This window comes from Ptiloglossa arizonensis, chromosome 3 (genome assembly GCF_051014685.1).
Source record: "Ptiloglossa arizonensis isolate GNS036 chromosome 3, iyPtiAriz1_principal, whole genome shotgun sequence".
NCBI lineage: Eukaryota > Metazoa > Arthropoda > Insecta > Hymenoptera > Colletidae > Ptiloglossa > Ptiloglossa arizonensis.
The window spans coordinates 7,675,830-7,702,389 of NC_135050.1; the positions used below are offsets into that span (position 1 = coordinate 7,675,830).

Here is a 26,560-nt window from a genome sequence, read left to right on the forward strand (position 1 = left end):
TATAAAAGCGTAGTGCGTTATCGTTCTAAAAATACGTTTGCTTTTATTTCCGTAGTAAAATGAGAAGGCATAATTGTTTCCTTGAATTCTTAAATAATTAGTCTTATATGAGGAAAGAATTTATTTGCATAAAGCTAGCATAGTAACACGTGCAGCATTATAAATATTTTCAACGATAAAATGTTTCGAAATTTGCCGATTTTACAAAGCGATATTAAATAATATATCAAACAAAAAACAAAAAAAATGAAAAATTTCAACCAAGCAAATTTAAAGTAAAAATTAAATTTAGTTACTGACGTGGTATAAATTAGAGGAAAATACGAATCAGTTTAAACTTTCGTTCCCAGATGGCGTTGCCCACCCCACGGAACTACTCCAGTTCCAGGGCGGTGCGCATGCGCCATTGGCGCCACATTTCTGGACAAACGATCCAGTGGAATTGGAACAGGAACGATCGTGAATCGGGACTGGCATGAGCGAGAGGTGGTAAGAGACGCAAGATGGCGAGTACGCGATGAAACGGTGTTGCGTCGTCGATGGATTATCGTGTATTTTTCACGGACAAATCGTCCGTTCTGTGTGATATTCGCGCTGGTATGGGGCCGGGGGCAGTTCTGCTTGTGCCGCGTGCTGATAGCCGATGCGCGTGCAGTTCGTGATTACGCTGATTGCCGAAAGGAACGTTCGCGAGGTGAGCAAGCACCGAACGAGACAGGGTCGACCGAAACGTGTGTGTGCGCGCCTCAGTGAAAGTAAACAAACGGTATGAGTGCGGTACTGAGTAGTGTCGGTGACCCGGCCGGTCTCCTGGACCCCGACGTCGAAAGCATCCTCGAAGAGAAGAATCAACTGATCAGCCGGCAATATGCAGAGATCGAGAGGCTGCAACGCGAACTCACGGAGGTCATTGGTGAACGGGACGCCCTGCTCTGTGAGGTGTCAAAATTTAAGTTTGAGCGCGAGATGACCGACCTAAAGCGCCTCCACGATGACAGGTATCTATGCGCTTGTTTTTGTATTTATTTTCGATTTATCGTGATACTTTTAATTTCTAACCTTTCACACCGGATAACGAGGTATCTTATTCTTTCCTGTTAAGTCGACAAACCACTACATTTTGTTTGAAAACAAGTTTAATTTCATACATTTGTTAAGTTTTTACGTTTTTGCGATTCATAGATTCGCGCTCTAGGCGTGAATTATTATTCGAAGCGTAGGATTCACGATAGGCTGAATGACACCGACGGCGAGGAAACGTTGACGCCGGTCGTGTTGATACGGTTATGTGCGCGACTGGCGTAGGTGAAGGTTTCGCATTATAATTCGCTGTGTCGAGCGTTCGCATTGTTGCGTATACGCGTATCAGCGGAACGTGGAAACACGATGTTGTATAAATAATGTATCAGCGACTTTTTCGCTGGTGTCTTTCGTGCGATACTTATCAGCGTCTCGAATTATCGCCTTTTCGAGCCACTATGTGATCGTATAAGAATGTATGTACTTGACGCCTCGTACAATCTATTACGCTTGTCGGGGATATCGAACCCTATTATTCGCAGTGTGGTTTTAATAGTTTTTTTTTTTTTTGTAGATGAAAAGTTTATATTGTTCTTTAGAATTCCTTGCTTAGTTAGGTTTATTACCGCGTTCTAAGAAATTTATTATACCTTTATAAAATTAACTTGAGCGTGTAACTGATTTCAATTCACCGGTGGCCATTATACACTGCCTTCTCGTAACTAATGAAAACCAAATGAGTATACGATGGGGTATAGGTTCTATATAGCTCGAAGTACTCTTTCGCAAATATCGTGTAGGAAATTGCTATTCTAACGTTATAAAAATGGTCAAAACGAAATTAATGAAAGAATAAATTTCTTGCTTCGCCTGTTTAAAGCGACTGTAATAATATGATATAATGAGTTTGGAGTTCCCGTTTGTAGAAAGTTATGCACCAGTTTCCCCGACTAATTTTATTCCAGCAATTATTATGTTATGTAATAACGTATTTAAGAGGAACTTCTTGTTATCCGGTGAATGTATATGCATATTACGTAAACGTTTTAACAATGCAAAAATGTATAATGTGTTTTGCAGATAATGTTTCGATTTCACATTACTATTTCTAAGTAATTTACCATTTGTATTATTTATAAAATTTCCCGATACCATTTCTTTTTCGGAGAATTTCAAGCAATTACGTTATTGTTACATTGCTGGTAGTCTCTGTAACAATCATTAAAAATGTATGTCTCTAAGTTCTTAATATTTTAGTTAAATATGACGAACATTTTTGCTTTCCGATTTACAAAATATACTAAAAATTATGTTATTTAACAAGATTTTTCCTAAAAATTTTACATCAGTCTTTTCTATGAATTATACCGAAAGAAAAGGTTTCAAAATAGTATACTCTATCGATATAGCAATTTATTAAGCTTTTAATACTTTATCTAGGTTTCAATATTATTGAAGTATTGCAACACTAAAGAAAGAAAAGTGTACAGTATATATATCATGGATAACAGTGACTAATAGTCGAGCAACAATTAACCTTGGTGCAGACTGCTGTTCCTATCGATTATTGCGACATGAGAACACAGGAAACCTCTCATGCTACATTGTTATTCGTCCAGAAATTGGGTCGATCATTAAATTGCACTGCGTTATCTAAAATCGTAGCATTCAGACAATGATGTGCACCTGTAATAAATTCGGGAAAAGCTAACTGTACAACTTATTCGGTATCTAATCGATCTAATCGATTTGATACGTGTATTTCTCGTAATAAAAACTAAAAACGTGGCCTTCGGTGTGTTTATACAATGTAATAAAAGCATTTGTAATTTGTACTTCCGTACGATCCCTGTTTTTGAGATTACAGTCTTTATTGCGAGTTTCGTGATATTTCATCACAAATACAATGCACAGGTAGAGATAAATATCTAAGCCTTTATTAGCCCAATTTGGAGTTATATGCATTTTAATCGACGAAAGGATAAAAAATTCAAAAAAGACCATACTTCGAAAATGCACCGTTTCCACGCAAAAGATTGTTAAAGTTTCGACCAATTAAATTGTACAGAATAGCTTCTGGGGACAAGGCTCTACCCCCACTTTGTCATTCGTTACTCTATACACGTGATATCGTGTCACGTTACGTTCTCCGCCCGGCGCATGGTGCGAGGAGGGACGCGAAGTCGTGTAGGGCCCCTAACCTACAACTAACGAAGGTACGAAGGTATATCGAATCTCTTTGTGTATTCCTCGAAACTAAAACTCTTTAAACGTTTGCAAGTTTCAAATGTCGATCAATGTTTTCTCCTCTTAAAAAGACTTTTTAGATATTTTGTAAATAAAATTGTTTTAATAACCATTCTCCAAGCTTTAAGACGACGATCAATTCGATCGTGATTCATATTCCAAGCGTGCTTCGTAAAGGGATTTCCCAATTAACAGAGAATTTCAGGAACACTGTGGAATGGCTTCACCTCGCGTTCCACAAAATGATTAATTAGTTTTGTAGCAGCGCGAGCACTCGGGAGACGTATTATAGTCGCATCCGTCTGACTCAATCTGTGGGAACAACTCGCTTCTGCCATTTTTCTCTTTCAAGCGGACGATACGCACTTTGAAGCGTGTTCAACCTTGCGCGTTGCTCTGTGAGAAATCGCAAGTGTACGCATGTGTGAACGCGCCTTCGCTAGATATGGCATGTTTCTCCGAATTACCCAGCATCTTCTGGACGAGCGTAACACTAGTTATCTATAAGTATCGGTAATTTACTGGTCGAGTAAGAAGTCGAACGGGTCGAAAAGGATAGTGATTTCAGTTTGAATGATCTCGCGCGCGCTAAAAAAACTGAACGCTTTCGGTTGCAATATTGTGCAAGTACGTCGAGGTTAACCGGTCACGTCAAATATATCCAACACATCGTAATTGGCCTGCCGCAATTGGAAACTCGGAGAAATTTGACACACATTCACGCGTTTATCTTCGTTTCTTTCTTATTTTTCCATCCCTTGCGGTGCATCCAATGTCAACAACTTCGGAACACGATCGTTAGTTCCGTCATATCAAAGCACGCTGAAAGTCTCGGAACGCCCTTCTCCTTAATAGCGGTTTTATCGTCGTGCAATTGGTCGTTTCTATAAGAAGACCGGGTAAAAATAGACGCGATCCTGTCTTAAATTGCGACGCGGTTAAAACATTAAATCAACGATGATGACGAGTCGCGGAATCTTTTTTTTTTTTTTCAGATATAATTTAGAAAATCGAGCAACGCGTTAATGGTTTCTAAAAATAACTCTTACGTTCCGTGTTTAACTGGAATAATAAGAAAAGAAATAAATACTAAACTTGTCTGTGCTAGCGCGGATGCACCGACCGGCGCCAGCCGCGTTTTCATTGGCGGAACGTGATCGATGATGGCGTTCTTTACCGATCGGAGGTCAGAACTTTCGTCGTATCTGCTGTGTAACGTGGACAATTTTTTCACGTCGCGTGTCTCGTTCCCTCGAGTATAAACAAACAGTGGAAAGTGTTTACACGCTTCTTTAGAAGCTAAATATCTCTGAAACGACCGATTTTAGAACAGGTATATACCATTCCTTAATACATTTATTCCGAAAAATACCGCCATCTTGGCCATCGTTTTATAAATCTATTTATAACATTTATAAATATTCTCGCTGTATAGTTTGAATGTTCTGTCGTACGTAAGAGTGACAATGGTCGCAGTTAATCGACACCAGGAAGTTTAAAGTTCGTAATGTACGTCATATACCCGAGGTTTGTTAGAAAACGACGAGTCTTCTAAGACTGTTGAGTCGCAGTATGCGGGAGTCGCGTTTTTGTGACCTTCTCTAGGAAAGATACAGACGCGTACTTTCGAACATTTTTGGAACTTTGCCATATCGATTCTGCAATCGACACCCGTTAGGTCACACGATAAACCACCCCTACCAGGTGTTGTACGGAGAGGGTTGCTTTAATGCAGTGACTTTCACACCCCAGTACAACGAAATCTCTATTATCCGAACTGGTACAAAGATTGCTTAAAAGAGAGAATTTTTCGAATCATATGTAGCAGTTTATTGCTGAAGGTTAGATTAATAAGAACGTACATTTGTACCGAGCGTATATTTATTTTTACTTTTATGCAATAACTTTTTATTTTCATCTCTTTCTCTTTCTTAGTAATGTCATTTCTTAATACGTATGATCTTGATACGGTAAAGACATTGTTATTATTATTATTTCTAATAACAGTATTAATATTTGTACTGAATTTTGGTATTTTTAAATTATTGTTAAGATACCAAAGGATTTGAGTACTTATCTTAGAAGCACGTGCGCGAATGAAATTTTGGAAGAAAAGGAAAAAAAAAAATTATGAAAATTCACGTAACTTTCCACGAGTCCTTCGTTCTCCTTCAAGATTTCTGCCACGAGCGTGTGCATTAATATTTATTCAGACGTTGAGGTCGTGACTATCTCGAATCTGTGCTCGAAAATTTACGTAGCCTTAACGTCGTTTACTTTGCAAACGCTGGATAGACGCGTACAGAAGCTGCTATGACACGGACAAACAAATTTATCGGGGAGAAACAGGTGTTCCTTGGTACACGCGTGATCCACGATAATGGTAATTGTATTAGAAAGGAATCGAATAAAAATTATTATCGCAAATGAATCATACGGTACGAAGAAACCAACGATAATCGTCGAATTTTTAGATATTGCGATCGAATTGAGGAAAGCCACTCGAGGATCGAAATACAAAACGTTATCACGGTGCTCGTTAATTTTAACGTAATAAAATTATCTGTAGAAATTGCGTACACGTAACATTAACACGCGAAACTTAATATCTTTCCTTTTCGAATCTATTCAATTCCAAAGAACCAAAGTTGACTTTCAAATGTCCTCCACGCCATTACCTACAGAGAATGTATCGCCACTATAGCGTAATCTCTTGGAAACCGTATAACGTTTATCAGCAAATACATTCTTTTCTTATTTGAAGTAGCAAATATACAAGCTAATTCAATATTCCGTATACAGGCTGTTCCAAAAGTATACAGTCTATCCAAAAAAATATACGACCAATTTATGTTTCATTTAACATTACGTTCGTTCACGTAGCAACAATATCGAACAGAATATTCAAATCTCTTTCTGCGAAGTAAATATCGTTCGGTGTGTCGTTGTAGGGTTTTCCTTTCTGAAAGAAAAGCACAGGATCGCGGAAAAGATACGAGGGTAACAGGAGAACCGTAACAAAACCACTGGGTTTTCTGAAGATCCACCACGTGGCCGAAAGGAGATTTACGGTTCTAAGAACTCGTAGTCGCGCGCTGTCCTACATATTTTTCACGAGCGTGCAGCCACCATACATCTGGAGGGAACGTGTCGGTCCGATGGCTGCTGCTATGGCTACGTCCTCGACGATTCGCTGAAGATTTGTCTCTGCGGAATGGCCACAGAGTAATTGCTGTTTCGCACGGTCGACAACCTACACGCGTGTAACAGATGTGTCCTTTTTCATTTCGCATCGCTTCGTGGCACAGCGAGTAAACTCTACCGAGTCTTTTCTCCTTTTAAACAGTAGGCGTTAATGTACAGTGACTTACAAAAGCATTCGACCTTGCCAACCATTGGATCATAATATTTACGGTCTTCGAGCTTCTATATCTGGTTTCGTGTCAATTTTCAACCGACTTAATCTCCAATCGAATCCTATTTTTTCTTCTTTTTTTTTTTTTTAGTGCTAAGGTTTCAATGCTTAGCGAATACCCGGCGGAAATCCTACAGTCTCGTTTACTAAGCACGAGCATCGAACGCCCATAGGCGTTCACCGTACGACTTATACCGATCGACGAGCGTTTGCCAGCTACGTTGTTCCGCATTATAAAATACGTACATTCGAAATGGAAATTTCGTGGAAACTTCAACTTTAAATACACACGATATCTCTGCAATCGTGGTACAATTGGACAGCTGGTGTTTTTCCATGGAAAAAATAAATAATGAAATGTAGAATAAAGAGACTTCATTTTGGGGAAATCTGTCAGGTACACGTGTACTAACTGTAAGTTTCGAGTCAAAGAATCTTTATTTTCGTTCATGTTTGTATTCATAAACACGTGCAATATCACTCTTCATTTGTTTTCATTGCTATTATTATACTTCTTTACGAGTGGAATGATTTCATGAAAATAAGGATAGAATTGTTACTTCTTAAAATTCGTTTTGTCAACGAGGGTGTTGCTTGGTACACAATCACACAATCACGGTGTTTGAAATTAATTATTATGCAGTTCTTGGAGCGGATTGTATGTATTTTTTAATTTGTCACCATTTTGATATCTTTACTTTGTATGTTATCGCGTGTTCGTCGAGCATCGCGTAAATCATCATTACAAACAAACCAAAAGGAAATACATTCGAGAAGATTTAGCTCTGTCTTTGCAATTACGTGTCTCTCGGGATGACCACGATTTGGATAGGGTTTTCTGTAGCGGATACGTTTCCATAGCATGCTTCTAAACAAAGGACCGTGTCCACGTATTCTCGGGTAGTTTAGACCAGTGGTGCCAAACACGCTGTTTCTAGGTCTCTAGGATGTATCTCGAAACCCGAAAGTTGATTTTGTTAAAATAATTATTGACAAGCATTATAAAGAATTATTTAGTAGTCGTAATTTTAAGAAGTATACTTAAATATTCAAAAATTATTGCTTGAATATGAAAATCTAGGCAAAGAATCAAGGCACGTAGAAATGAATTTTCTTTATTTAATATTCCGCTTTATTTTAACGTCGAGTAAGCCAAAAGCAATATTCAAATGGAATCGATCGATACTTGCCAGAATATTCGATTAAAATGTGTCTGTTTGCAGCAAGAATTTTGGTAATGTTGGTAGTACTATGTGAACAATTATTTTCCCTTTTAAGAAGCAATAAATTTTCACGCGGGGTGAGATTAACAAATAAGCATTTAACGTCTATACCATAAACGTCAATATTGCAAAGAATTATATTCGATATTGATAAAATGATTTCTAACGAAAAATGTCAAGTTTCTAGTAAAAAGATATGAATTCTTTTACCCTTGATATATTATTTTTTAATTCGTACAAAGTGTAATTAAAGAAAAAAGAAATGTAAAATTTTGGTAGAAAATATCGATTCCCTCATTTTGAATGTATTATTTTTTAATTTTTTACAAGTGTAATTGAAGAAAAAAAAATGTAAAATTTTAGTAGAAAATATCGATTCTCTTATTTTAAACGCATTATTTTTTTAATTCTTTACAAGTGTACTTAAAGAAAACAGAAATGTAGAATTTGAAAGAGTTATCGAATTGCCAAGATTAATTTTTAAAATACCTTTTTATCGTCCGAGTTCTGTGGATTCTGTACAACTGTACTTCGTGGTTCGTGTTCGTATATAAGCTTAATACCACTGTTTCGGACTAAACGAAGACTAGTACTACGTATCAACGGTAAGTACGTAGTAACAACGATATTGCTCATGTTTATATTTATGTTCACAACGACATTGCTCATGTTTATAAATACAAACACGAACAGAGGGGTTCGTCAACTCAACACTTACAGTTAGTACACGTACATACGTATCTTGTATATATAATATTTTCAAAGTAATTTTTTCTCGGAAACGGAGCCTCGTACGCGAAAACTTTACTCCGTACATTCGACTCCGTACAAACTATATTTTCTTTTATATAAACGAGACAGTACACAGTATATTACGAAACTCATTATTTTATAATTTAAAGCGCTTCGGTGCGTGGATATCGTGACATTCGAAGAAAATTAATATGAAAATTCATGTCCCCGGTTGTGTTTTTTCTTGCAATTTTTTCTCCCCCTTACTCCACGGAAGACACTAGTGGGAATAACCCGTGGACGCACGCGAGGACTATGGAAAATGAAAAATTCATGAATGAAGGTGGGGAGGGGAACGCTTTACACGGAAACGGCCTGGGCAGAGAACCGAACAGGAAAGAGGGAAAACGGAAGAGGCGAGCAGGAGCACATTCGGCTTTAAAAATCCAAAGTTCTCTTTGCAGTGGTCCACGGAGAAATGAACTATTTTTATCCCGCTTCGGAATACGAGATCCGCGCGTTGCCGTTCGAGGAAAGAAAATGAAAGAGGCCACGCGTTCCGAACGGTTCGCTGTGCAACGAAAATTAACCTCCGACGTCGTTTCTAATTAACCTCGAGACGCTTCGGCGGCTTTAACGCGTCTCAAAGACGCGCACCTCGTTCCTTGGACGATGAAAGAAACTGTTGTGATTATTGTCCGTCTCGCGCCTTTTTCATAGATATTCTGAACAAATTAAGGAATTCCCTCGTACATTTCGCAGATAACAGTATCCTCTATTCACTTTTCTAGATTTAAATTGCTACGTAATTTTTAGATAACAATTTCTTTACACCGCTTGTACTTTTGATCGAAATTTACTTATACTATTTATTTTTCAGTTCAAAAGTTTCTTGTACTAGATATTTTTTAAATCAAAATTTGCTTATATAATTTTTAGATAATTTCTTTACACCACTTGTACTTTAGATCGAAATTTACTTATACTATTTATTTTTCAGTTTAAAAGTTTCTTGTACTAGATATTTTTTAAATCAAAATTTGCTTATATAATTTTTACACAAAAATTCTAATCTTGTTAACAATATCGTGTAATTCTACCTTACGTTTGTCCTGGACATGTACATCTACTTTTACTTTGTATGTATTACTTTCGTTTACTCGGTATTTCATTTCATATTGCATAAAACACCGATGCAGCGAACCCGATGAAATTATTGATTGAATTAATTCGAAAATCAGGTCATTGCTTCGAGAAACGTTACAATACTCAAGTATTCTCTATTCATTTTTCTAGATTAAAATTGCTATGTAATTTTTAGATGACAATTTCTTTACACTGCTTGTATTTTAGATCGAAATTTACTTATACTATTTATTTTTCAGTTTAAAAGTTTCTTGTACTAGATATTTTTTAAATCAAAATTTGCTTATATAATTTTTAGACAAAAATTCTAATCTTGTTAACAATATCGTGTAATTCTACCTTACTTTCGTACTGGACATGTACATCTACTTTTACTTTGTATGTATTACTTTCGTTTACTCGGTATTTCATTTCATATTGCATAAAACACCGATGCAGCGAACCCGATGAAATTATTGATTGAATTAATTCGAAAATCAGGTCATTGCTTCGAGAAACGTTACAATACTCAAGTATTCTCTATTCATTTTTCTAGATTAAAATTGCTATGTAATTTTTAGATGACAATTTCTTTACACTGCTTGTATTTTAGATCGAAATTTACTTATACTATTTATTTTTCAGTTTAAAAGTTTCTTGTACTATTTATTTTTTAAATCAAAATTTGCTTATATAATTTTTACACAAAAATTCTAATCTTGTTAACAATATCGTGTAATTCTACCTTACGTTTGTCCTGGACATGTACATCTACTTTTACTTTGTATATATTATTTTCGTTTACTCGGTATTTCATTTCATATTGCATAAAACACCGATGCAGCGAACCCGATGAAATTATTAATTGAATTAATTCGAAAATCAGGTCATTGCTTCGAGAAAGTTACAAAACTCAAACTACCAACGAGAGTCAAGATCGTTGAACTAGTTAAACTGTACAGGGTGTTTCGTAAAACTTGGTCTCACCTAGCTTCTAAATTATAACCGTTTTTATAAAATAATCATTACTTCGTCTATCTCGGGATTAGTTGGTACACCCACGACCGAAAGTAACTTCGAATGGCTCGATGATTCATTAACACGGAGTACGGATGTTTCGAAGCGACCACTGTCCCAATGACTAACTTCGAAGAAGTCGAAAACAGTTTGGAAAGCGAACCGTGTCGGTATAAACGTACAATAATTCAACGAGTACCGTAAAAACCAAATGGACCCCGGGTGGATGTCGTGAAATGGGAACCAAAACAAAACCCCAACGCCCTCGAACTCGAGGAATCGACGTCGCGGAGAATGGATCTAAAATTAAGCCTCTTCGATAACCCGAGCGCTTCGAACTCGTTCGCTCGGTTAACCCTCGTCGTATAACGCTTGGGTCTTCTCGGACCCGTAGAAACATTATCGTTCAATTATACCGTCAGTACAACTTTCCTTAGAAATTAACACCTTCACGATGAACGACTCACTATTCCGCATCAAAACGAAAACTACCGCTGATTACAATATATTTTCGCGTTAAATTGAAAATTTGAGGATTTCCATAGAATTTGTATTCAAAATTTTACGTACGCCCATAATATCATTAATACCCAAAATATATACATAAATACATACATACCCAAAGCCAATATACATGCCCGCAGATTACGCGAATAGTCTTTTATTAATAATGCAAAGGTTGAGAGTACTATTTTTTATCTTCCTTAGTATTGCCCTCTCCTCGGTGAACGTTGCGCGAGATTACTCGTAAGCGGGGTGTCGGTTCTTAGGCGACTCTCCTCAACACGAACAATATATTTTTGCGTTAAATTGAAAATTATAGAAATTTCATAAAATTTCTATTCAAAATATTACATACGCCCATAATATCATTAATAATGCAAAGGTTGAGAGTACTATTTTTTATCTTGCTTAGTAGTGCCCTCTCCTCGGTGAACGTTGCACGAGATTACTCGTAAGCGGGGTGTCGGTCCTGAGGCGACTCTCCTCAACACGAACAATATATTTTTGCGTTAAATTGAAAATTATAGAAATTTCATAAAATTTCTATTCAAAATATTACATACGCCCATAATATCATTAATAATGCAAAGGTTGAGAGTACTATTTTTTATCTTCCTTAGTTTTGCCCTCTCCTCGGTGAACGTTGCGCGAGATTACTCGTAAGCGGGGTGTCGGTTCTTAGGCGAGTCGGAACCGTGGCGCGAGGCGTTGGTTCCGGCGAGCAATCTCCTCGCGGTGTGGAATCTGATTATTCCCGTACGGATTATCCGGTTTCAGGATTACTTGCTCACCGTCGTCGTCGGAGGGTGCTAGAAAAAGCGGCCGCGGCCGCGGCCGAGTGCACTCGTGGCTGAAGCGCTCGTTAAAGCTGCAGTTTACCTGCGCGCACCGGTGCACTCGCTCGCGAGTGCGCAGCCCTTGTCGCATCTGTCATCGCTTAATGAAAAGCGTAATGACGCGGTGGTTCTCGATACCTGCCGGTGAAATCACCGGTATACTCTCATCGGGATTAGCGCTTTGTTGGTCAATGGATCACCGTAGGGGCGGAGGGACTCGAGGGCCTCTTCTGTTACAACGCGTCCTTTGAGACGACGAGGAGTTCGCGAAACTGTTTTCAGTTGAATTGCGCGTTTCTTTGTCCCGTTGGAAGTGACTGTTTAATTCCTGGCGCACCTGGGTCTGTTATTTAAACGCTGCTTCTACATCGCGAACACTGGGATCTAGTCTTGCCTTCGAGTGACAATTTTTGCGCAGGATTTTCCAACCACTTTTCCGTTCATGTTTATTCAACGACATGTACGAGAGAATTTCATCGTTTAACGAAACTTACCGGTTTTTTAGATTTGTCATTGTACATCCGCGAGAGTTTTACCAATAGATCGGTTAGGTTCTCTCGGTGAAAACGAATTCGAACACGACCTTATTCGAACTACTTTTGATCGTATTAGGTTGTTCGGAAAGTCATTTCTTTTTTTTTTTTTTGGTGAAAAGAAAACACAATTTTTTTAGAGTATACAAACATTTTATTAAATTATATATTCTCCATTTTGGAAAACGAAATGACTTTCCGAACAACCCGATATATATTCATAAGTTTTGGAAAAACTAAACGAACGATTTATCGGAGATCGTGTTTCGAATCATTTTTATTGGGAACACTTTGAAAATTGTGTAAACATAAAGATATAACGAACAATACATAAGGTGTCTAAGTTAGTTCTCGGTCTTTGTTTAAACTAAACTTTTTTCTCGTCACGTGAGGGTAGTAATGTATACGTGTAACGTAACCTTAAAAAATACCGATAAAAATGATGGTCTTCGAAAAACAACACGTTAGACGCCTAAATGTACAGAAACTGCCGGAAATTATTTCGAAGATTGAAGTGTGATTATTTATAAATAAACTTTAAATTTATTTTAGAAAGGCCGAGGATTAATTTACACACCTAATAAAAAAAAGTTGGCTCTGCATTATCGATCGACACACCGATACACCTATGGTAAATAAATAAACGAATCTAAGGACGTGGCATAGTGTATCGTTCGGGGAAAATTATTTTCAACCGATTTAATGTCTATGTAGTGTACGATGTTAAAAAAAAGATATACTTGTATCGGGTAAGACGATTCGTGGAAACTGTTTGCCTCTTGTGCACTTCCAGTTGGAAGTGGCCCACTTGTACGGTTCTAAAGTTAGACGAAAGATTAGGTGGACAAAAAAAGATCCGCGGGCCATGCCACCCAAGTTTTAATATTGACCTAAGTTTAACCGGCGTCACTCCGAGATTCCTGGAAGGAAATACCCTTCTGTTAAGTAGAACGATTGTTAACGTGAAGTGGAACACACCGAAAAGATTATTTTAATTTAAACAAAATACGAGAATGTGTGCACGCGTGTCGACCTTGAGACGACCTTCGCGTCCCCGCAAATCTATTTACGCAAAATTCGTTCGATTCGATTTATTATTCTCCGTGATCGTTATTTAAATTCGCGATCGTGTTCATGTTCGCGTTCAAGATCGGAGATTGCATAATTCGACACGATATTCTGTCTACAGGGCGTTGAAAATAATCGAGATCAACATTTCTGATAATGTTTATTCAAGTTAATCAGAGAATTTTATTCATTTTTAACGGTTTAGTTCTGGTAAGGGTTGCACTGTCCTGGTCGAATAAAATTTCCTCCAACATTGCCTCTACTTAACTCTTTCAGGCACAGTTGCTAAACGTGAAATTATAGAAAATTACTAAAAGTATAAAATAGATTAATTAGATATTTATTAGGTTGTTTGGAAAGTCATTTTATTCCTTTTGGTGAAAATGAAACACGATTTTTTTAGAGTGTATAAACATTTTATTGAGTTGTATATTGTGCATTTTTGAAAATGACTTTCCGAACCTAATAGAATTCACTAGATACGTCATATCAGAAATCTCTTTAAATCTGTTACTAATATGAACTGTAGGATTTTTTATTACGAGATGGAGTATTAACAATCTCACTGTGCAACTTGTATGGAGTTATTTTAATTTTTCATGGTGGGTTGGAAAATATCCCATCATGCATATCAGGGTATTAAAAAGATATTAGGGTATTTCTTAACCCTAATATGCTCCAAAATCGAAAACGCCTCGTGATACGGTAATTCCTCGCTTAAAGATAAGACTTTGGGACAAGACACGCTAAACTGAATTAACTATGCGAAAATAATTTTTTTCTCCCTACCAACTAAGCTTCGAAGCAACGTTGTACGTGCATCAGTGTGATAACAATTGTAAACGCGAACTACAGTGAAATTCGTTTATTACGAATGTGACGTGCAATTCTTGACAAGGATAATCGACTATTGATATCACACAGAGAATAGAGAATGTTTATAATTGACCTCGATTTATTGCAAATAATTATTATGACATTTGTACACAGATCAAAACGCGGTACCGATTTTTCATGTTACCTCTTACAATGTCACGTGCTCGTGTAAAAGGTAAAAATTATGCTCGGGTTGAAAGTAAATTTTAAAGTCTATTTAATACGAATTTGCTAAAAATTCTTATCGTTCGTTTCGAAGTGTAATTATTACGATTGATACCTATAAGGGAAGTTCGATTCTAATGGGTGGAATATTATGGAATATTATAGATCAACTACTGATTCATATATCATATATATATATAGATCAACTATTGATTCACATATCATATATATATATATATATATATATATTATAGGCTTTATAGTCTATATAGTTTATATAGTCTATATATATATATATTTAATTAATTTTGTACAAAGTATTTTGAAAAGAGTGAACGAAACCTTCCGGGTAGCTCTCGTACGATCGTCAACATTGAGCGAACGCGAGCGAAAACAGTTCGACAACAAAGGAAAGTGTAGGAACGTTGTTCGCTCCGCGACAGCGTTTCGATAAACCAAAGAGAGGATTGAAAAAAAGGTCGGCGACCTCGGCGACTCGCGTGTCCAAAGGCATTTAAGTGCTCGCGTAATTACGTGCGGCGACAGAAGGGGTGGCACTTCGCTTTTCTCACGACCTTTCTCTCCCCCTGGACGCTGCAACCCTGCGCGCGCCACAGACTTCGAGTCCGAAGGTGAACGCGTCACGTTCCGCGTGCACTTAAACGCGGAAACACATTTCTATCGCGTCTCGTGAGCCAGCGCGATGTCACGAAACCTCCGAAACCCGGAAAATCACTTACGCGAGCATCGCTCAACGCGCGTCCAATGGAACGCGTGGTGAACACCCACCACGTGGATTTTTTTGGCGAGCCGCGTCGCGTCGGATCGACACGAACGAACGATTCGACCCAACGGGGGAGACCAGAGCTAAACGTTCGGATAAAAATAATTTCCGGCAAGTTTTTCTTTACAACGTAAATTCGCGATGAAACTTTTCAGCATTTTCATGTATATATATATATACAAATTTATATCTTGGAATATTATAGAAAAAAAAATATATATATAGTATTGTAGGGACGAGTTTTGCGCGAGCGAATTGCCTGAAGTTTCGATCGAGTGAGCGACTGTTTCGGTAAATCGATAGCTCATTGAAACCCTGTGCGAAAGACAGAAGATGAGTTGGAATGTAACCAGCGACCGATACGGACGTGAGTCGACCGGTATCGAGAAAAAGTTTAAAAAGAGTTTTCGAGAAAACGTATGTGTGTTCCGCGGTGCGAGCGAGTTTGACTTTTCTTTTCGTACGCGTCGTGGCCTTGCGCAGACCCTATATTTCCATCTGTAATCCACAGGGAATATATCATTATAATAGAGGAATAGGCATATTTTCCTATACATATATTTCACTCTACAATATATATATATATATATATATATCAATAGTTGATGGTCGCCACCTAATTCAGTGTACTGTTTTCGATCGGGGAAAACTTCGCGGTTTAGGATTTAAATTGGAGTTTGAATATCACGTTCTTGTAGAGTGTGAACGCATGTATGCGAAGTACATAACAATGTTCCATTTCAGATTAATTTTACGACTTAAAGAATTTTCCCAGGCGATGGTTTCCGGTAGGAAAGAAGCCTCGAGTGCAAAGGGTTAAACCTTGTTTAAAAAATATATTTCAGATATATATATATATTAGGTGGCGAATGAGGATCTCATCTCGAGTCCAAAAGGTGAAGTGCATACGATGCGCGGTTGTATTACGAAAAAAAACTTCGTTTGATTTTTTATTCTAGATCAACATAAAAAATGCTGATCTATACACCATCGACTGGAAGGTTCATGGAGAATAACATTTATTATTATACTTCGCAAAAAATCGATTGTTTGCCAGAAGAAGGCAAATCAATTTATATCTTGGAATATTATAGAATATCCAGAATATTTTGGAATATTATGGAATATTATAGATCAACTACTGATTCATATATCATATATATATATATATAGATCAACTATTGATTCACATATCATATATATATATTATAGACTTTATAGTCTATATAGTTTATATAGTCTATATATATATATATATATATATATGGTATAGATTTCATTGAATTCGGATACCAAATTTTGGGAATATTCAAAAGGTACTTTATGAAAGTACAGCAATATAAAAAAAAAAAAATCAATATCTGACCTCTCTGAACGGGGACACCCCTTTGAAGTTTTTCTTACGTAAAGGTCTACAAGTTCATTAATATTACGAACTGGAGGAAATAATTTTGCATGTATATTTTCAAAGCTATGTATTTCGAGAAAATGTAAGAGAAAAAGAAAACAATCTTCCAACGGTTCCGATTGGGAATACCCTTTAAATTCACGATCGGAGGGAATTTTGTTCGCGGATCGATATTCCGGACGCTTTAATTATTTCCTTACGGGGATGTATAGTATCCGAAAGGGTCGCTTACCGTTTCCTTCGAGTATCCATTAATTTATGGACTTTAAATAACCAGGGAACAATTTCTCTTTTAATAAAATGAAATTCGTGCGGTAGTGGTTTGGCACGCAAGCCCCCATTTATAAGAAAAGTCAACGAGGCCGGGATTCCCTTACCACGTGATACCCCACGGGACAGTTTCCTACGGCTCCGGAGGATTCCTTATTAAAACAAAAAAGTTTTAATACTTTCGACCGAGTTTCGATGTAGTTCCTCTGAAAAAAAAACGGAGAAAGCCCGGTTTACAATCTCCGGGTATTTTCCCCCAGAAAAATCGGCTTGAAAAAACGCCAGGAAAAACGCAGCCAATATCGTGCACGCGCGCAGTCGACTCGCGCGGAATACGCGAACAACCGAACCCTTTCAGGTCGCGAGCCACTCGAACAAAAGGGTTAAAGCCGACGTGCACACGAGGCGGCGTAAATATTTGCGCGATTGCTCCCGCGAGAATTGCCTCGCGAACGGGGGGAGAGGGGGAGGGGGGATATGAGCGTTTTCGCGGATACACGCTCGCGATTATCATGACGATCGCGTCGCGCAGCTCTTTTCATCACCGGTGGCGCGGTATTAGCGCCCGATCGAGGACCAAGTTCTATCGAGAACTGTGTTGGGCGATTCTTCTTTAATAATCGTCGGAATACTATATAGTCTATATATTATATACTCTATAGTCTATATAGTCTATATATTATATACTCTATAGTCTATATAGTCTATATAGTTCATATAGTCTATATAGTTTATATATTATAGGCTCTGTAGTCTGTATAGTCTATATATTTTAGGCTCTACAGTCTATATAGTCTGTATAGTCTATATATTTTAGGCTCTACAGTCTATATAGTCTGTATAGTCTATATATTATAGGCTCTACAGTCTATATAGTCTGTATAGTCTATATATTATAGGCTCTACAGTCTATATAGTCTGTATAGTCTATATATTATAGGCTCTACAGTCTACATAGTCTATATAGTCTATATATTATAGGCTCTACAGTCTACATAGCCTATATAGTCTATATATTTCTATTATAGACTCTATAGTCTATATAGCCTATATAGTCTATATATTTCTATTATAGACTCTATAGTTTATATAGTCTATATATTTCTATTATAGGCTCTATAGGTTATATAGTCTATATATTTCTATTATAGACTCTATAGTCTATATATTTCTATTGTAGACTCTATAGTCTATGTATTTCTATTATAGACTCTATAGTCTATATATTTCTATTGTAGACTCTATAGTCTATATATTATAGACTCTATAGTCTATATATTTCTATTGTAGACTCTATAGTCTGTATATTATAAACTCTATAGTCTTTCTAGTCTGTATATTATAGACTCTATAGTCTACATAGGCTGTGTACCATATAGAGTAGCAGTGAATCAGTGTTCGACAAAGTCGCCGAACAGGAAGGTAAATCGTTGCGAGATCTTATTGGATTTACGAGTCTCGGTTCGTACAAGGTTCTAATTTGTTCTGGTAACTACTAAATTGCTCTTTTCCCGGAAAGTAATCTTAGCCGCTAGGAAGAAGTAACTTTCTCCCTCGAAATCGTTTCGTAGCCGACCGAAGATCAGACGAAGAAACATGGGGGAAAGTGTTAGTAGTGATATTTTGAACGATCTCGGTCATTTGTCCCAAATCAGGCGTTAATTGTTACGTTTCCTGGACGAAAGTAACCAAGACATCTGTCGGAAGTTTAATCCTCGACAGCTGTACTCGTAGCGTTGGGGTAGCCGCGTGGTCAGTGTCATTGGATTTCTAGTTTTTCGAGTAGCCTGAGATTTCATTGTCCAGACTTTCGTTATCTTGGCCTCCATTCGTGACGATGTTCTTCGATAAGGCTCAAACTCTTCGAAATGGTATCGTATCGATACTGGACACCTAATATATTAATAGACATTGACGATCCTATCCATTTCAGTGCAAAGTAAGCGTAGCGTATAGCCTGGCACCAGTTCCTGGGACGTTCAATGCGAAGTCTTGAGAACTGACATTGATAGTCCTATCCATTTCATTGCAAAGTAACGAAGTCCCGTTATTCATCGATCTCTGAGCTGAGCGTACATCTCGGCAATAGTTCTTGGGACAGTCGACGTCTTTGATAAAAATCTTGAAACTGTATTATCTTGGAAATAGCGTCGTGGACGTTCACCCGTACCGTAAATTCGAGCTACGGTCGTAGTTCTTGGTACTGTAACCCCACTCGATCACCCAAACACCCCGGTAATATCGTTCACGCACGGTGCACCGAGATACTCCCGTAGTTCCAGAAATCGTGAGCTGGCTGGCGAGAGATTCGATACGAATTCTTCAACTGGAGCTCTCCTCGCGAACCTAATCTATCGTTGCAGTACTTAACCCATTTGCATCATCGGTCTGCTTAGGCTACCGCGTTCAAACATCAGCGACGTTCAACCGACGACTGACCCGTATCACCGCTCGCGGTTGATCGTATGTGCAATAACGAGAATCAAAATTATTTACGTAGTTTATTAACAATATACCGTTTGAAACGATTAGTACACAATATTGTATAGCAAAATATTTTTTTATAGGCTTTTTTGCGTGCCACGCGGATTTTTGCGTACCGCAACACTCATAGTGGCAGTTTGAAAGATTTTCACAAAAGAGTAAAACTTATTTCGAATACACTGATGTATATCGAACTAATGGAACCGAAGAGTTCTCAGAAATGGTTAAACGTACCAGTTGCAACTGGTAAAATGGGAGTCGTAAGCTCGCGGACTATTCCGCGCTCGGTGATAGTGTACAGTGGCGACTCGCGTATTATTCCGCGCTTTGATGCAAATGGGTTAATACACTCGATGGTCGAAATACCGTGGTAAGATCGAGCCAGGTCCACAGACCCTCTAACCGCTACCGTGCCGCGTGTAAACCTTCGCTCTCCCACAGTGCGAAAGGTCCAAAGCCTTGGCAATAGAGCGTCCTATCCGGCGCGTCACCGGACAATCAATCTGCCTAGACCCGTTGAAATCTCATATCCCGTGCGCGGTACGTTCTCTGGAATCCCGGTGGAGACCGAGCCTCGCTCACAAAGGCTCGTCTTCGCGTTGAATTACACCGTGAGGCAGCGGTGCGCGACGGGGCCACCGCCATCGTTGTTCCCCCAGGAGCGTGCCGGTTTCGCGCCAGAGGTCTCGATGGACCCCCGGAACAAAGGGAAAAGAGAGTCACACAGGGAGACGATGTTCGAGGCGATGCGTGGACGCCATGGACAGAAAGGGGAGAAATTCGTGGGGGGACAAAGGGACGTCGCGACGGCGCAGGCTCGGGGTATGGGCGTCGCGACGCTACTCCTCGTCCCCTTTACGCCGACTGCAGCCAGTGCCGCTCTAACGATTCACGGTTGTCGTGCTTTTCGCCATTCACGCGCGTCGCTGGAAAACTGACGTCGATCTTTTCCACATACACGCACACACACACTCTCTTTCTCTCTCTTTCTTTCTCTTCTTCTTCTTCTCGCGTCGTCTTTGTCCAGATACTACACCCGTACGCACGCACACGGTCATCGCGGGGACTATGAGGCACACCTGTGCACACAACCGGCACACCTGCACAATCGCGTCACTGTTCGCGCGCGCGCCGTTCCGCACGTGCAGCTAGGCGTAGGCGTGCACACCAGGGAGTGATCTCCCTCTGTACACCGCGCTGGAGAAGTCATCACGTACGTACGCATCCATGGAACTGTGTCGAAACGCTTTGTGTGTTCGTTCTGTGCCGTGTGCAAACGAGACTCCCGAGCGAGGCTGACATGTCGCCGCCCTGACAGGGGAGACACACCGAGCTCCACGAGCAGCGCCACGGACGATACTCCACGCTTTGCATGCCGTCGCCTGCAGGAATTTCTGGGACGCCTCGGCGAAGGTCACGCGGTTCGACCGACGCCGACGCTTCTCCCTGGCTGGTCGAGCTAACGTCGATCGCCGGTAGCTTGTCTCTCGTTTGCCTCCGGTTGCCGAATTGTTGCTTCACGGTGTGCTCGTTGCTCGTATCCTCGCTTCGAATCGTGCCACGTCTCTGGTTCGCGTCACACGGGCTATCACTTCCGAGTACAACAGGTTTTATCGTATATTTGTATATCGATGTATAGTTTTATATTTGTATATCAGTGGCTCGAAACAACGATTCGTTACAAGGAAATTCTCCAACCTACGAGTTCGATCTCGACGAAAGTTTGCGCGCACGAAGAGCGCAATAACGGGGACATACCTGGAGAAAGTTTTTCTTCACGGGTGATTTTTTGAAAAATGTGAAACCGTGCACGTATATAATCTTCTTGCAAAAAAAATGTTCGATATTTCAGCGCTTCGTCGCTCCGTTACGAACAAGTTGCCAGAGAAACGTTGCGTTGTAAAAGTGAAAGAACGTTGAATTTTCGTCGCCTCGGGAATATTTTTTCTCGACGAAAGAATCGTGTCGTCTGTGGTTCAGTGTGCTTTACTTGCGCGCAAACTTTCATTGAAATCAGATTCTCGGATTAGGGGACTTTCCTTACCATGTAGCGTACGAACACTTTTTTCAACCACTGTGGGATCATTTCTATATCGTACCAGGACTCTCAGAACGGAGAAGGAAACGCGACACTTGGGAGATTATTCTCCGAGTTACGATAAATAAACTCTGATGCACCCCAAGCGATGATGGGAAAATTATCGAAACGCGTTAATTTTGAATTATCGTGTACAATGGGCTATCTTTACACTCGTGGTGGATTTAGGACAGGAGACTTTTTATAACTCGGGAAACAAAGCTTAAAATAGTTGTATTCGTGTTACATTTCTTCCTTGTTCTAGATTCACCCTCTCAAGTGTTGACATTACACGGATCGTTCTAGAAATATATAGATTTAGTTGCCCGGGGCTGGATTTCGATTCGTCGGGGACAAGAACTTGACGCGTAATTAAGAATCACCCGTTGGGAAATATATTTAGCTGTCCGGAACCAGATTTAGGTTTGTCGGGGATCAGACGTAGATCCGATCCTTCGAATGGTATCGGTGCTCGTTCGATCGTTGTACCATGAACGCTTATGAGTGTTCGCGAACACTGTGCACAGTGCGTGAAAAGGTATACCGTACAGAGGATCGACTGCTCGGTGTTAGGTTTTAATAACGATGTTGTAAGTGGAACTTACTTTTTACACGTTCACGTACTTCTTATTCGCCTTCGTATCGTATGTCTGTACGCTAACATTTGCACAATACGAACGGTGAATAAATAAATGGCGAACGAGTTTCGCGTAATTTACAATAAAGAGGGAATCTGTGACGCTTTGAACGTAAAACTCGATGGAGCGCGCGGACCCTTGTTATTTTCTCCTTCGGAAGATTGTTTCAAGGTTAAGTTCATTTTCGCCGATATCATTGCCGTGAACGATCGTTCACGTTGCGAAGGAAGTTTGATCCCGCTGAAATTGGACATTGGGTACAACGCGAAGAAAAATTTTACAGGACAAGTGAAAAGAGAATTCGTTCCACTTTGAACGTTAAACGCGATGTGTCGTAGGGATTTCTGTTGTTTTTCGTTTTGTTCGTTTGAAGGACATGTGAAGCTCTTTCTTATTGATATTATTGTCGCGAATATTGTATGCACAGTATGTTATCGATATCATTGTTCTGTTCTCAAATTGGACAGAATGTGTAGTACGAAAAAAGAAAGTTTGTAAAATGTACAATACACAGAATTTCTTCCATGAACTATACTTTACGATGGTGCATAGACATTTTTGTCGTTTTCTATTTAGGTCATTCCAAGGATTTGTATCTACCATAACTCAACTTGGAATAAGTGTGTATCTACCAGAACTCAACCCAGAATAAGTGTGCATCTACCAGAACTCAACCCAGAATCAGTTTGTATCTACCAGAACTCAACCCAGAATAAGTGTGTATCTACCATAACTCAACCCAGAAAATGTTTGTATCTACCATAGCTCAACCCAGAATAAGTTTGTATCTACCAGAACTCAATCCAGAAGAAGTTTGTATCTATCATAACTCAACTCAGAATCAGTTTGTATCTATCATAACTCAATCCAGAATAAGTGTGTATCTACCATAACTTAACCCAGAAGAAGTTTGTATCTACCAGAACTCAACCCAGAATAAGTTTGTATCTACCATAACTCAACCCAGAAGAAGTTTGTATCTACCATAACTCAACCCAGAATAAGTGTGTATCTATCATAACTCAACCCAGAATCAGTTTATATCTACCAGAACTCAATCCAGAATAAGTTTGTATCTACCATAATTCAACCCAGAATAAGTGTGTATCTACCATAACTCAACCCAGAATAAGTGTGTATCTACCATAACTCAACCCAGAAGAAGTGTGTATCTACCATAACTCAACCCAGAATAAGTTTGTATCTACCAGAACTCAACTCAGAATAAGTTTGTATCCACCATCAAATTTCTTTTCTCGCCGATATTAGTTATCGTGAATCATGAAATTATCGTAATTTAATTGTGATTAATTATCGTGATTAATTATGAAAAATCTTCCGCGTAGCGAAGGAAATTTCACCGCGCTGGAATCGAACACTGTATATAGTATTTACGAAGAAAAGTTTCCTGCGCCTCTCGCAAAATTACCACGCAAGGTATCGCAGAAACTCACTGTCCGGTGTCTTTCGCATTTTCTGTGGTCCGACCGAGTCGTGTGTTCGATTCTCTGGGTCGTTTCGAGAAAAGGAGAATCATCGAGTCCGTTGAATCCATCGTCGGGATCGGCTCGTCGTGGAAATTAAATTTCATTCTATTCCGAAACGACGAGCCTCTGATCCCGATCGTGCGCGTTAGTTGGTATCTGGCACGGCATCGAGCACACGCGTCAAATAGCGACCAGCCACAGAAACTGGTTTATTCGCGTGATTACACGAGTTGCCATTTAATATCGCGTGGGTCGCGGTTACGCTAGGTAAAAGGATCGCCGTTTCGATTGCATCGCGCACCCGGTGTAATCGAAAGAACGCCTGTACGCGTTTGCTGAACTAATAACGCGCGTTGAACCGGCCGTTTGAAAATTTCATGACGTTCTCTGCCGGTTTTCGTGTTTGCTTTCCTCGACCACGTTCCGCGGACGCGTATTTGAGTTAACAGCTACTACCACTTCGTAGGCATCTACAGGGCAGGCAGCCCGCGTCACCGATACCACTCGAATAGAGACCTCATTCAATTGCAGCGATAGTACTTGGGAAATTTACTATCACCTATAACGGTGCTTAAATAAAACGGTAAATACACAAAGTGGAAGTATTCGAATTCAGATGTTCGAATTTTTATCGACATTCTCTTACGGACAATTGTAAAGGGAAAATTATTAACATCAACGCTTGGTTGGTATTGTAGCGTAAGTTTTTACGCGAACGAAAACGTTTCGTAGAATCGCTTGGAAAATCGTTCGTTAACGATCAAATAGCAGTTTTCTTTAACCTCTTTAGGTACACTTGCACGCACGTGTAAATTTATATTTTTATCTTTCGTATCGATCTACGGTACGTCGTGGAATTTGTACCGATCTTTTTTTTCTTTTAGCGAAAATCGATTTCGGAATGTATCTATGCAAGATATCCGATCGTTCGTTCGCCTAATGCTTTGCATACCAACCGCGAGGTCGCTCCACCTTTCACGAAATCGCGTTATTCGCTCTAACCTATTCTCGAAATTGAATTTCTCGATTCAATTGCAGAAAAATAAGAGAGAATCAACCGATCGATTATGAAGAACTGCTTGCGCCGATCGAACAAAATTACTAACGTTACGTTCTTTAGTTTAGACGACACGTAAATGTAGCACCAATACCGTTAAATTGATCAAATATAACCAATATTAAGATAATAGTCCGGCAATTGAAATTAACGAATCGATGGACGAAGAAATGTGAAATTACGTAATAAGAATTCTACTCTTTCGAAGTAATTAACTCGCACTTGATATTATAGAATGTAATTTTCTGATCGATAGACTTACGACATACAAAGTGGCGCTACTGTCGAGTCGAAAGTGAGGATTTAGCGTTACATAAGCAATACGATAAAATCGAAACGAATTAATATACACTTGCTTCGATATTAATTAATATTTGTCCACGTTCATATATTATGGAGGGGATAGGATCCAGGTAACCTAAAAATTCCACGTGATACGAGACTGTATATATTTATAACGAAGTATTAACAAAATATAACGAGGGGAATACTTTCTTTAAATTTCGATATACCTGCAACGATACTTTTATCTACGTTTATGTAAATTTTTTGTTTTTCCAGAGTATATCAATATTTGTCGGTATCGTGTATGTACTTTTGTGAGTAACTGTACCCACTAGACAATTATCGAGGTCCAAAGTCTCATACTTTCACAGTTTCGTAATTAAACATACATGTAAACGAGCAATGACGTCAAGAACCGATCAACGTTACAAAAGAACGTTTCACTCGACTACACGTTTCTTCGTTGAAAAGTATTAGTATCGTTTCAGCCTCGTTGCTAATCCTCCGCGTTTGCGTAAATGATAATATATATGTATATGTGTGTGCTCTATTTGCCTTTGCTTTCTCGACGAATCGCGATCGCCTATCATCGACAGTCGCGTGACGGAAGAAGTTGGAATACTTTCGACACATAGTTAATCAAAATTGGACCGCGCCTGTTTATTATTCCCAGAAAAAGCATCGACAATGGTCAATCAATAGGCAATCCTGCACAGACACAGGATACAGGAAATGATGTCGTTAACGACCACGTCTAGAGAAAAGGAATTGTTTTCGATATCGAATTGAGAAGTTACGATGGAAAGGAATTTTTTGAAAAATTTTCTATCGTGTTTTGTCGTTAATCGATTCGCGCATATATTGAAATATAATAGTATATAGATCGAAGATTATTTATATCTTCGTTCGATGATAACGAACTTTGCGAAAATTGACGAAAATAGATATTTTTTGGTTCCCATGGAGGATTTTTCTGAAAAATGATACACGATTGTTCAAATCGAAACATTGGAAATTACTTGTGTCTTCGTCTGGTAATAATAACATCATTAAAGTTGGCTGAAATATTTCTTGGCATTGCGTAGAGCAATTCTCTGAAAAATTTAAAATTACTTGTGCCTTGATCCAATATATTTCTCAGAACAATTCATTTTAAAAGGACGGAGCAGATTTATGCCAGACTATATCGGATCTATGATATTACATCAAGTCTGGATTTTGTTATGACAAATATAAATTTAGTCCGGATTAAGTTACGGTAGATACAAACTTATTCGGGGTTGTGTTATGGTAGCCACAAACTAGATCA

General features: G+C 38.9%; 2 protein-coding genes across 3 annotated transcripts in view; one reads left to right on the top strand and one right to left on the bottom strand.

The window, feature by feature from the left end:
- Positions 1–476: 476 nt before the first annotated feature.
- Siz (Brefeldin-resistant Arf-GEF family protein schizo) overlaps positions 477–26,560 on the top strand; it is a 107,558-nt gene continuing 81,474 nt past the window's right edge. For both annotated transcript variants that reach the window (XM_076307746.1, XM_076307750.1), the window contains exon 1: positions 477–998. In XM_076307746.1, coding sequence (XP_076163861.1) covers positions 769–998 — 230 coding nt within the window. In that variant the 5' untranslated portion in view covers positions 477–768. The remainder of the gene's footprint in view (positions 999–26,560) is intronic.
- On the bottom strand, positions 5,364–8,574 carry LOC143144527 (uncharacterized). Its single transcript, XM_076307032.1, has 2 exons — positions 8,395–8,574; positions 5,364–7,005 (listed from the first exon to the last, which is right to left on the bottom strand). The coding sequence occupies exons 1-2, from the start codon at positions 8,572–8,574 to the stop codon at positions 6,829–6,831; spliced, it is 357 nt and encodes a 118-aa protein (XP_076163147.1). The 3' UTR covers positions 5,364–6,828.

Excerpts from the sequence above, each read along its gene's own strand:
- LOC143144527 (XM_076307032.1), bottom strand. The coding sequence starts at position 8,574 with ATGAGCAATGTCGTTGTGAACATAAATATAAACATGAGCAATATCGTT. Across the intron at positions 7,006-8,394 it reads AGAACTCGGACGATAAAAAG|CTGTCCAATTGTACCACGAT; the intron begins GTATTTTAAAAA and ends GAAAAACACCAG.